At 43.4% G+C, this 12,895-nt stretch overlaps 1 protein-coding gene across 4 annotated transcripts in view; it reads right to left on the reverse strand.

Annotated features, from left to right (window-relative positions):
- RASGEF1A (RasGEF domain family member 1A) overlaps positions 1-12,895 on the reverse strand; it is a 186,803-nt gene that overhangs the window by 24,287 nt on the left and 149,621 nt on the right. For 3 of the 4 annotated variants that reach the window (XM_009688034.2, XM_009688033.2, XM_009688035.2), the window contains one exon: positions 2,574-2,753. In XM_009688034.2, coding sequence (XP_009686329.1) covers positions 2,574-2,753 — 180 coding nt within the window. Of the gene's footprint in view, positions 1-2,573; positions 2,754-5,716; positions 5,827-12,895 lie in introns of those variants that run through there. The other variant, XM_068950589.1, reaches the window with a different exon arrangement.

Consider the following 12,895-nt stretch of genomic DNA (forward strand, 5'->3'; position numbering starts at 1 on the left):
CATTTTCTTGCTTGGGCACAAGGGTTGCAGACTGGTACATTCCATTCCTAACCTCCCGAACTCCTCCGTCTCATGAGTATACATTTTCCTATGTGCTGAACTAGTCCCTGTACACAAACAAGCCTCGAAAGAGCAGTACACAAGTGTAGGCCCTTATCTCTCCTGTCCTCCCTCATCTGTCTCCTGTTCTGCCAACACGGCAAGTGCATTTTTGTTTTGCCTCTGTAACCAGCACAGAAAGATATTCTGTGGTTGGTTTCTCCTCCCCCTCTCCACCCCCCCCCCCTTTTTTGTGTCTGAAAGGTTACTGTAATCTTTAGATTAATGTTGACACAGGCAGGAATGCTTTCTAAGCATGGTGCTCAGATGTAGTAATCCATAAGTTTGGGTGAGTACAGCTCCTGTTCAGCAGCTTACAAATATGCCACTCTGACACTAAGGTAATCTCTGCTGACATTTCCAATAGTGACTCTTGGTGAGAATGCATTGGTGATGCCTTGCAGCCTTTCTTTGCATGTGTAGTCAGTGACATGAGACTGAGAGGTGTTGATACCTTTCTCTTGAACATCCAACATTGGCTACTCTTTTATGACAGCATATCAGAGTAAATGACAACCTCTCTAACCCTTTATGGCAACTTCCCTAAAAACAGAAATGAGCATGAAATTAAGTACAAACATGAAACTGAATTGAAATAGAAAACTTAGATCTGGAGATGACTTAAATACAGCTCATTCTTTATGTTGTTCAAAGTTTATTTATCTACTTGTTTTATAATTAACCTTTTCAGCTAAATTAATGGAGTGATCTGATTTAACTAAAAGAATATGCCCTGCTCTACAGGGGATAAATTTCGTTTAATACTGTTTTCCCAGGAGTTCCTTTGACTGCTTTTGTTGTAGCGCTCTCCCTTGTCAGCCTGTTGTCTGTTTAAACTGTAGCCTCCCAAAGTGGGGTCTATGACTACTTGGTTTGCAATGCTCTCTCACATAGAGTACGGGATAGCACCATGGAAACGAGCAGGATTCCAAAATAAGTCTTAGACCCCTTAAGCAATGCTCACCTTTATGGAACCATTTTCAGAGTAGCTGTGTTATAAATAGATCCCATGTTACAATAAGGGACATGCATGAGCAGCTACTTAAAGATTAGCTAGATTTGGAAGAAATCCAAACAGCAAGTAAATGTGCTTTGATATTAAACAAAAGGCAAGGAACTGATTCCCTGGAAAGCTTAACTACAGCAGCCTACAGCTATTTAACTCTTACATGATATTTAACTATACATGATATTTCAACATTCTCTTCAAGCTCTACCTGCTGCTTTCATCTGTTCTGTGAGGTATATTTGGGGGGGGGGGGGGGGAGACAAATGGAGGTTTAATGCCAAGCAATTGTTGCCCCTCTGTGTCTTCTAAGGACTTGGTACTAAGTCAGCATCTGTCAAACGTAGTGCAATTGTACGTAAGTGTATTTAAATGCAAGGTTTAGGATTACTTTGAAGTGGGAAATTAATGCATCCTGTTTTTTCTTTTTTAATATTTTATTGATAACTGTTGGCAATCTGCTGCTTATACTCACTGAACTTTCATATAGGGTGTGCCTTTTTTATGCATGGTGATTGGGAGGATGGGTAGCAAGTATGTGCAAGTTTTGGGAGATTTTATGGTAACGTAATAACCAAATTAACCAAAGTAAAAAATTCTACATAGAGTAGACTGAGGAACTCCGATACAAGGTGTATTTCGTAGCACAGCCCACCACCACAAGTGCAAGTTCAATGTATCAGTCAACACCAATTGCAATATCTGGTTTCCCTGTTAGTCTTTAAACCAAGAGTTAGGATGCTTCTACCACAGCTGCCACTTTCTCAGCGCTCAAATGGCACATATGCTACATAAGCTCTTTGATCTTTGGAAACTTCTTTAAGTAAAACCTTTCATTAATAGGTATAAGGGGTCATTTTAAGTAATAAAGGGATTACTTAATAACATCCTAGGTTCAAAATCTTATTGCATGCCCTGTAGTTATACATGGTATTACTTTAGTGCGTTGCGGTGAGGATGTTTAATCAGTTGTAACATCATTTCCAGGCTCATAAATCATTACAGTGCTGGCCAATGAAAATGTGTTGAGAAAGGGAGCATTTTAATTAAATTCTGTTTTTATTTTCTGATGATCTAACTAGGAGATACACTGAAAAAAAGAACTACAGCTGATTTCAGCTGAAAGAGTTCATCCACTTCCCTAGGTAATCTTGGCCGCATTAGAGCGAAAGCAGCTTAAAGGGATTGAAAATTCTGTTGTGAATGCTGCTTTTAATTGGTTCTTAAGGTGCTGATTTGGGTTCAACAGGGCTTTCTTTCTAATAAGTTTTTTTTGCTTAGAAGTAGAATGGAAAGTGTCCCCAGTGAGCAAGATCTTTTGCAAATGGTTACTGTAAGCAAAATAAATACATCTTTAGCCTGTATCTTAATCTTGATTCAGATAGGGGTGGAACTTCCTGAGGAAGCACCAATCAGGATCCTAAGGCAGGAAAGCCACGGGAAGTAAAACTCTCCAGTGTCTACTTACATCTGGATAATAGTCCATAGTAGGCACTAGGCGCTCTATCAAGGCCTCCAGTGAACCAGAAACAAGGTTTCCATCCTGATAAACGGGATCACCACACCTTTCTCCCATATCAGGCTGCACTTGTCCACTACAACTGGAACCAAGCATGCTGGAAAATATTGGCGTCTGGGGCATAGTTTCCTGCAGAAGTGAGGAAAAAGAGAGGATTAAGCTTTCTTTGAGGATGTCTTATGCAAGTGTTTTACAGAGGCATATATTAAACACAATTACACATCTGACTGAATGCAGCCTGGGTATTAGAGCCAAATTCTAGATCTAAACAGTCACAGATCTGGAAGTTGGCTTTTGGGTTTGAAATGCACATGAAACTCTGTTACTAAAGCTATAGATCCAGAAGCTATAAGAATTTTTTTTTATACTTCACTCTTTTTCTCCTTTCTCCCCTAGTTTTCTCTTGATTCTTTATGGGTGCAACTAAAAAGGGATGAAAATGCAAAAACCTTCTGAATTTTAAAATTGCAAAAATTGTGCCTTACTGAACAAATGAAAAAAAAATTATTGTGGCGTAATGTTCCTCTTTATACTCTTTTTGAAGTCTGATTTTTGGGCAATTTGATTTGTGATGATAAATCCTCCACCACTTCTGTTCTGCTAGATATAATCCAGGTCATGACAAATGTGCATCTTCTGCACATAATCTGACACATGCATGTCACCGGAAACAGTGGGGGATTTAGTATCTGAACAAAACTGCCTTTTTTAGTACACAACACCATTAGTTGGGTGGAACTGAATGCATATACTGTAATATATAACTCTAAGAACAGTCTCTTTGGAGATTTTTTGCTTAGGGAAAAAAACTGCTGTTATAACACAAAAATCACATGAAGGTTTTGGGTTTCTACCCCCGCCCCTTAGCCACAAGCTATATCAGTATGTTGTAGTTACCAATTGTAAGCTGTTTGGTTTTTTTTTTTGTTTTTGTTTTTAAACTGACTACCAGTTAAATATATGCTGAAAGCCAAACAAAACACGCTTGCTACTGTATGGAAAGGTTGAAATTACTATTAAGCATCAGTACAAAAGCAACTCCTTGTGCACTGCTGAAACAGTTAAGACTGATTAGAAAGTAAAGTGAAAAGAACATCAGCCATTAACTCTTTAGCTGCTGTCTCACCCTCCGTCTCAAAGACGGTAAAGTCACACTCTGAAAAGTAGTTACCTAGAGAAATGGGATTAGGCCATTACTAGTGCCTTTAAACTGACAGCTATTTCTAACTGTACTTGAGTCTTAGACAGGCATAGGTCCTCTCTCTCCTGTTAGAGAGTCTTCAAAAACTAGCTTAAGAACTCAAAACCATAAATGGTATAAGGACTTTTTTTAGGCAGCACTTGAGGCAACTGCAAAGCAAACCAGTACTTTATCTTCTTTTAATGTGATGCACATTTTTCCTTTCAAACCAATTTTGAAAAGCAATCATTCGTGTTTACAACCTGGGATAGAAAACATACTTTCTTTTTTTAAGCTCAGATGAACGTTTTGGGTCTGTGGGTGAGGAAAAAATACCAGTATTAACAACATTTGTTTACTATGGTGACAGAGCTACTTAGGTAGGCTGGTAAAGTGAGTTGTGCTTTGTGGCTTTAACCAGAGCACCTTTAGGTACTAATATGCGATATAGATCCAAGCCGTAACGGAAGTGTAGCTCCCTATAAGTTAAAATATAGCAGCTGTTCAGTAGTGACCAATAAGGCTACTTCATGGAGGGGAGTTCAGGACACAGTGTCCTGGCACACACAGAATATGCAAGATCTAATGCCAATTCGAAAGAAATGAAAAATGCTGCTGCTGCACAAACTGAGACGTTAGGGATGCTTGGTATTTCACAGACATCCGTTAGACCTAAGCTTTGCAGCACGCGCAAGTTTGACAAATCACTGGAGCATATGACAAAGAAGCCAGCTTTTGCTATGCGTATTATGTAACTCGCCAGTAATTTGTTCTTTTTTTCCTTTTAAGGTCCACAGCAATAGAATCGATAGCTACTTTTAGGCTGGACCAGGGTATGACGGGTGCTTCTGGCTAATGACAGGAGGCTGCACAGGGCTTGAAGGGAAAGTTAACTGCTAAGGAAGTGTTCACTGAAATGATGTCTAAGGAGGAAACGGATCCTGGGTTTTTTGTTGTCATTAACCGTTTTAAGCTCATTTAAAGTGCTTATTGTTGCATTGGTTTTGTTTTGAAAGACCCTTTTTTGGGAGGGGGGTGTAATGATCTTTGCTGCTCTTGCTGGATTGAAAATGTGGACAGCTTGAGCTGGAGCTCTCACAGCAGGGCTGCTGGTTGACACTAGCCCTTGTTTTACCTGCAGTGCCAGCTCCAGCTTCCCCCAAAATAACAAATGAACCAAACGGATCAGGCTATGCTGTCAGCTCTAATTCTCCTTCTGAAACCCCGCTGCGAGGGGGAAGGCAGGTCCCAATGAACGCGCTCCGAGGGGAAGGGACAGTTAATGCCTCTGTAAACAACCCAAGCTCTCCCCAAGCCTGTAATGCAAACATTTCTTTGAAATTCAACACAGTCCGGGGCGGGCAGGTGGCCGGGCACCCCCCCTCCCCCCGCCTTGCAGCGCCCATCTCCGCGCACCGAGACCCGCCGCCCGCAGCGGCACCTGCCCGGCCCCGTCCGCCACAGCCCCAACGGCCGCGGCGCGCGACGGCCCGCAGCCGCTAACGGATCGCCAACCGCCGGCCGGGAGGGGCGCGTGCGCCCCCCCCCCCCCCGCCTCCCGGCAGGTCCCTGCCCCGGGCGGCAGCGCTCCCAGCCCGTCACCGCAGCGCGGGGGGAGGCGGACGCAGCGCGGGAAGTTTTTAGGCGAGCAGATCCTTCGACTTCACGTCGGTTTGCTTGTTCGGTTGGTTTTTGGTTCCCCCCCCCCCCGCCTTCCTTCGCTTCTGGGAAAAATAAGCCCCTGTCCCCCCCCCCCCCCCCCCCCCGGAGCGCGCAACAGGACGGCGCGGCGGGTGCCGCGTTTGAGACGGCAGCAGCCCCTCGGCCCGGCCCGGCACACGTAACCCGCGGGCGAGGGCGCCTGCCCGCGCCGCTGGGGCGGCCCGGCGGGGACCGGCGACCTGGCTCTTACCCTCATTTTCCTCGGCAGTATGTACATACGCCTCGGCAGATGCGGCCGCCCCGGCGGGCTCCCCGGAGCTGACAGCGCTACCCAGCCGCGGCGCAGGGGCGGCCCGGCCTGGCCCGGCCCCGCGCCGCCCGCCCGCTCCCGCCGGCCGTGACGTCAGGGCGCGGCGCGGCGCCCTGTTGGCTGAGCGCGAGCGTGGCCCGTTCAAACGGAGCCGAGGCCGGGGGAGCTGGGCGGGCTGCGGCGCGCGCGCGTGCTCCGGGGGTGGCGGTTGAGGCTCGCGCGCTGCGGAGGGTGTCGGTTGTGTGTGTGTGTGGGGGGGGGGGGGGGGGTGTTGAGGGATGGCGTGTGCGGGAGGGCGAGGTTTGGGGGCGGGTGTGCCTAAGGGATGACGTGCGTGGGGATTTTGGAGCGCTGCGTGGAGGCCTGAGGGGGCGAGGCGTGGGAGGTTTCGGGGTTGCGCGTGGGGGGGACGTGAAGTGAGTGGAGGTTTGGTGGCAGGGGTGTTGGGGGGGCGCAAACCCTCTGCGAGCGTGGAAATAAGCGACCGCCTTCCCTGCGCCCGGCTCGTCCGACAGGCTGGACAGCTTAGCTGTGTTCTCCCTCCCCGCCCCTATGTGAGCGAGGCGGTGAAGCCCGGGCTGGGAGCCTTCCAGCCCTCCACCCCACAGGGGGTAGCGTCAACAGCCAGCGCCCTGCCGGGGAGCACGGAGCAGCAGTGGTCCCTCCTGTCCCGCTGGGCCTGCCGGGGAGACTGGCCCTGCCTCAGAGGGGATCGGAAAGCAGCAAGCAGAGCTAGAGCTGGCAGCGCGGCAGCACGGTGTTTCCTAAGCAAAAGCGTGAATTCGTTTCTCTCTATATAGCGTGCAGAGAGATACGGCTTCCTGAGAGCAGGAAGTCGCATCCCCGGGCAGTATCTGGATGAAACGCGAAACTGAGCCAGGGCAGCTGGCAGACTGCCTGGGGTAAGCAGGTCTAGCAGCTCTTCGTCCTAGCCCACATCTAGTCATAGGGTTACTGGTAGTCAGAACTAAAATTACGTTAATTGCAAAGGAGTTTAGCTAATATCGGTATATTTAAAACAGACAAACCCAGTCGCTGTTATTTTTCTCAAGAAGTACTTTTTGAAACATTTATCGTTCTGGATTTTCTCAAGAAAAAAGTTCTTAGATGATTTGACTGCTCATGTCTTACACCCAAAGTACTGTTTGCATTTCTGAAAACTCTTCAACTGTGTGTATTTTTTCAGTTTTGAGCGGGGAAATTACCTCCCCAAAGCTACGGTGTCAGATCCCTATCCACCAAGAGCTCCTATGTTTAGAAAAGTGTAGAATGAGAAGAGGCAGATGGAGAGTGCAACTCTAAACTGCTTATGAGGACTGTGCTTATTGCACAGCTTGGCTTTTTGTAACATGATCTGTAAAATGAAGTGGCAGGAGAGAATTAAGAGAGTCTCCCTATTAAGCTGTTTACAACTCTATGTGTGGTAGCACCCACCATAATTACCCTACCACTGAGAGACTGCTACTGAACCCTCCCTTCTAATAGCTGTTTTTATTCTTCTTTCTTATAGGGTTCTTTCTCCTTCTAAATTGCCCAAGCACAATCATTTGATAGTTCTGGGTTAGTCATAGCCTGAAAAGTTGGTGCAGGACCAGCCCCTGTTGTTTTGCATGCAGGCTTGGATGTGTAGGTAGAGTCTGATCATCCATGGAAAAATGCAGTGGGCACATCCAGCCACCTCACAACTTCCTCAGCTGTGCTCAGGAGTAACTGAGGGTTTCCATCTTTGTGGGCTTCCCCCCTCCCCCCCAACATACTTTTACATCCCTATTTCTCATTTTCTTTGAATTGGGATAATTTAGCATTTGCCCCGTTGTCTCTATGTAGTTTCTTCATTTATTTAGGGCTCTATTGGAGTATGTAGCAGAAAGTTTAAAGACTCTTCTCCACAGTGATTAACGTGAGAAAAGCCTTTCTGGAAGTAAGCGTGCCAGCTTAGGTAGGTGGGCCAAGCAAACAGATTCAGGAACATGCATCCTCTAGTGCAAGAAATATATTCACGTTTGCCCTTCTAAATCCTATATTTGTCGGCAAGCGCCGTCACCCATCCTAAAGGATAAACGTCTTTAAAAAGATTTGTAATTGCTCTACGGCTTCACTGTTACAAATATCTCTAGTCCCATCTACATTTACTTACTAAATCCCTTCTTGGTCTGCAACTCTTAACAGATACTTTTGCGGTGTTTATTTTCTCTATGTAAAATGAGCTTTTTCTCTCAAGTGGCAACTGGAAAAGTCAGTCCTTTTCCTCCCTGCCAAGTCTGCTTTGCTCCTGAAGTCTCAGCTTCTGCATCTTGGCTGTATTCCACAATCTCTAGAGTATGCAGGTGTTGCAGCCGATCTGATAGGTACTAGATTCACACTGGCGTTTTCCTTAGTTATCGCCTATTGCCCACCTTTGACAACAAGGAAGTCCCAAAATGCATGAGCTTTGAATCCAGCAGTCGAATTTGTTGAGATACTACTCTAGGATGTTAGCATATAATACTAGGGAGGTGTGCTGGACAAGTTTTCTCAGGCTTATTGTAATCTTTAAGATCTTTGTAAAGGTTGTTAGAAGCAGAAGATAGGAATGCATAGGTTAATGTTGCATAAGAAAATATGATAATATTCCTTTATAATGGCTGCAAACACTAACTTATCTAATATTTACAGTTAAGAGCACCAGCAGTATCTGGAATTAAGTACACATGAAAACAAATGTAAGATCTCATTGCAGTTCTGCTAATGTCTTTCCACCCTATTCGAACATTTGCTGAGACTTGTAGAAGTATATGTCAATAGATGTTAGCAAAACACACTTGACTGGGTTCTATTCACAAATTGAGATTCAATCAATTGTAAAAACAACTGCTGTTGGGGGGAGTGGTTTGGTTGGTTGGTTTTTTGGACGTGTTAGATGACCATTATGTTAGATGTATCCTGTCACTGGAACTAAGAAATGTAAGACATTCTGAATGTTTCAATAAAATTAAGAGAAACTATACTAATCTTCTTTGAGGGTCTATGGGCAAAGGACAGCATAAATACGATGAAGAGCACCTAGTGTTTTCACCACATTTTGGGATAGATGACCAACCATACTTCTTCCCCAAAGTACAGACTGTGCAGAGCTGGTCCCATCCTAGTTGATAAAACTCATAGTAGTTTACAGAGGGGACTTATCCTACGCTATATAGATTCTTAAGTTATTTTTATTGGCAACATGTCTAAGTGTTTTTCCATCTTCCTTTTCTCCATTCTGCAGTCCAGCAGACTTGGGTTGGATTTCTTTTTGCATATGTGCATAAGGGGGTATGTGTGTGTGTGTGTATTGTTATATATGTGTGTATATATGTGTGGTGTTATATATATATGTATATGGTGTGTGGGGGAGGGTGAGGTTTAGGAGTGTGTGCAAGGGAGGATGGGGGATTTTGGAGCGGTGCATGGAGGCTTGAGAGGGAGTGGGAGGGGGCGAGGCATGAGAAGTTTTGGGGTTGTGCGTGGGGGAGACATCAGGTAAGTGATGTGTGTGTATATGTACTTATGTGTATATATATATAAGTATATATGTATGTGTATGTATACATATATGTGTATATATGTGTATGTATATATTACATATATACATGCATACATGTACACATATTTATATAAAAATACAAGAAATACACACCCCTACACACCCCCTACATGTGCAAATAAGTGTGTATATGTGTGTGTGTATTCATATATATATATATATGTTAGTATATGTGTGTTGGAGAAAGAAGTTTAGGAAAGTGTATCTTGCCTTCTCTAACATACGTGGCACAGTTTGTGGGGACGTTGTTAGGAAAAGTATCTTTCATGGACCAGAGAAGCTGAGGAGCTAAGTTCAGCTCATAGAGCATCGAACAGATAAATCACCTTAACGTTTTATGGCCATTTCTTGTTCTGTAAAGGGTGGAGGGTGACCTTTAGCTATCTATATTTGGAAAGCTGAGATCTGTAGATACAGAAACTATCGAAGGTTTTATAGTTACACAAGTCCCGTTCCTCAACAAATTGCTTGTATTTTGAAGCTGTTCTTACTAGGCAATGCCTCTTGTTACTGGCGGGGAGGCCCTAGAGCAAGTTTAGTCAGTGGAGTCAGTATTTGCTCTGCACCTGTTGCTACAAAGAGGACTTGAAGCAACACTCCTGTGGCTCTGTGGAGGTGGTCAGAGGGGTGCCTGGATGCAGAATGAGTCAGCAGTAGTGAAGTCATGGTTGTCTTACCCTAAATGTTGCTTCAGCATGTCTTATACCAGCTACTATCAGCACATATAGTATAACAGGCTCTACTATTTTTTAATAAATGACTTGGATTGGGACTCATCATATTTGGGTTATACTCCTACCTGGGGCCCAGACTTCCTATTCAAATCATTTGATGCCCCTGTGCCTCAGTCATCATCTGTGAGATGTTGGTGATGGTACCTTTTCACGTAGTTGTGCTTGCTTTGTAGGTTTTCATATTTTGGCAGTAAGCTCTTCAAAATAAAGTCTTTCTTCTACTGTGAGTACAATTTCCTGGCACACTAACATCTTTACTTAGGAAGTTGTTGGTCAATAAGTAAAATTCAGGAATCTTAACAAAGAAAATGGGTGCATGTGAGGGAGAAATTGATTCTATAGTGAAGATTATCAAGATTATAAAGCACTTTTTGGAAACAACTTATTCAAATGTGCTTATGAGGATATTTAAAGTATGACTGTACTTTAGAAAAGCAAGTAATTACAAATATCACGAATGCTAATCTTGGGCTCTAACCTTAAGTATCAAGGGTCTCTCTCTGAAACGCTGTCTTTCTAGCTTTCATTGTCAAGCTACTCAAGTCACTTGTTGGTCACCTTCCACACAGATTTAGTCATTATGATGTTTGACTTCACACAACAGAATGTGTCCTCATGATTTAAAGCCCCAGCATTTGCGCTAGTTGAAGCAAAGACAGAGGAGGTAGCATGGAAAGCGGGTTAACTGTGTATGGCATTCTTCACAGTGTTCATTGAAGGCTTGCTCACATTTTGTCATTTAGTCTGTCCATTCCCACCCTTGTATGTAAACAGCGAGGTGAATGTACTACACTGCTTTGGTCTTCTGAAGCAAGGCTGTTTAGTGCATAGCCTTGTTTCTTATTAGGAGGTTAAGCCTGTTACCTATGGATCCATGTGATCTTCTAAAGTGGCCAATATATAGAGGGGCTAGCATTTTATATTCTATATATTCTACATACTATATATCTCTATATTTATGTATTTATATTCTATACATTATATATAGTACATTATGCACACAAAGCAGTATGATTTTGGAAACCATTTTCATATGCTTGTAAAGATGACTGGGCAAGGTTTCAACATTATATTCTAGTTCCTACATTTCAGAAGACTCTAGTGTATATAGCCTAATATTGTCACTTAGAACACGATACTGGTGAATTAAAAAAGAACGTTATATTAACACTTTGTATTGGTCTTTGGCCTTGGTTATAGACTGCTCTGTTTTATCTGGACCTGAAATAAGGAATTTATCCAGGAAACATCAACCACCACAAGCCATAACGATAGTGGCCTCAGATGGAGCTTTTACATGGGTGCAAGTTAGTATGGAGTGTTTGTAAGAACTTACAATTTAAGGAGCTGAATATAGGTAGAGCTCCAAAGCCTCAGGCAAATGTCTTTAGGGAATGCTAGGTTTTAGTCTGATTTATAGGGCTGCACAGATGATCTAGGCTTCCCTGTTTCATAAACATTTTAAGATTTGAAAGCTGCTCTCAACCCTGTTTGGATGAATTTGAAGCTTTCTAAATTTCAGAGACTGATGCTGCAGAATAACTTGATTGCGTGTTAATAACTTGGCAGCAGATGGGAGTGGGAGACAGTTCCAAAGCTCTGTTGTGAGCTGAGCAAAACTCGTTAAGCTTGGGACTTGAAGTTGGATTGAATGCTCTAACCATTGCTCTGTCGTTATTATTGAACGTGCCCCTCTCTTCCTCTCTGACCTAGGCACAACAAATCTTTCCACATAATAGTTTTGTCAGAGCTGATATGTTTTGTAGGTTGAAAATGGCATTTTTATTTTTTTAAATGTTTTGATGAAGAGGTCTTGACCAGCTCTACTCCTGAGAGATATAGCAATTTTCAGAGCAAACCAAGCTGAAAAAATAAGAACAACTTAAGATGTGGCTCTTCACTGAATCTATTTTCAGTACTGCCTGAAATGGAAAACTATTTTGTGAAAATTAAGTCACATTTCCGTGGATCAAGCTAAGCATAAGGTCAGCCCTGTGACCCACCATTGAGAATAACTGTGTTTTGAGCAGTGATGTATTAATCTTCCACTGATGCTCAGTACTGCATCCCCTACCTGGATTGGGAAAACTCTTTCTCGGGAATTAAGGAGAGCCTGGTGCTTATCTCCAATTTTTGTGCCTTTGCCAGTATTGGAGACTCTTAACATAATCTGACACAAATTGTCTGCAATTCTGGTGCATGGCTCCTGAAGTAGTAACTGAGATGCTAACGATTACTTTAGCACAGTTGTCTAACAAAATTAGCTCTGTGGTTCCTTGTTTTCACAGATGTTCCAGTTTTAGCATTTTGTAGTTTTTAGGAATTAGCTTGTCTGCTAATTGGGATTTAAGGTACATCCAGTAGGGAAACATCACTGGAGTGTATTATGGCTGTCCCTATCCTATTATTGATTGCTATAGATAAAGAAGTCAGTAAAGGATCAATAAAAAGGAGTGATATTCCTCTCTTGAATCAATGACGTAGCGACAGAAACACAGTTTGAGTCTGATGAACTCAGAAAGGTGATTTAACTGTGTACAAGATCTAGCCAGAGAGCAAGTGAAAGAAAAAAATCTTGGAAAAAGATAGTTGGCTCACCTGCTTCACTTAAAGAAGCTGCTACAGCATGTCATGTGTAAATGCCAATTTAGGCAATCAGTGTGTAGTTGAACAGCTGCTCCTGCTATAGATATACATTTGTTCCATTCTTATTTGTGTTATATGTTTTCTGGAAGTGATGGGAGTCTGCTTGCTGTTTCTCATGCCTTCTTTTCCAAGAAGGCGCAGAAGCGGCATTTAAAAACTGCTTTAATGTTTGTG

Source organism: Struthio camelus, chromosome 7, assembly GCF_040807025.1.
Source record: "Struthio camelus isolate bStrCam1 chromosome 7, bStrCam1.hap1, whole genome shotgun sequence".
NCBI lineage: Eukaryota > Metazoa > Chordata > Aves > Struthioniformes > Struthionidae > Struthio > Struthio camelus.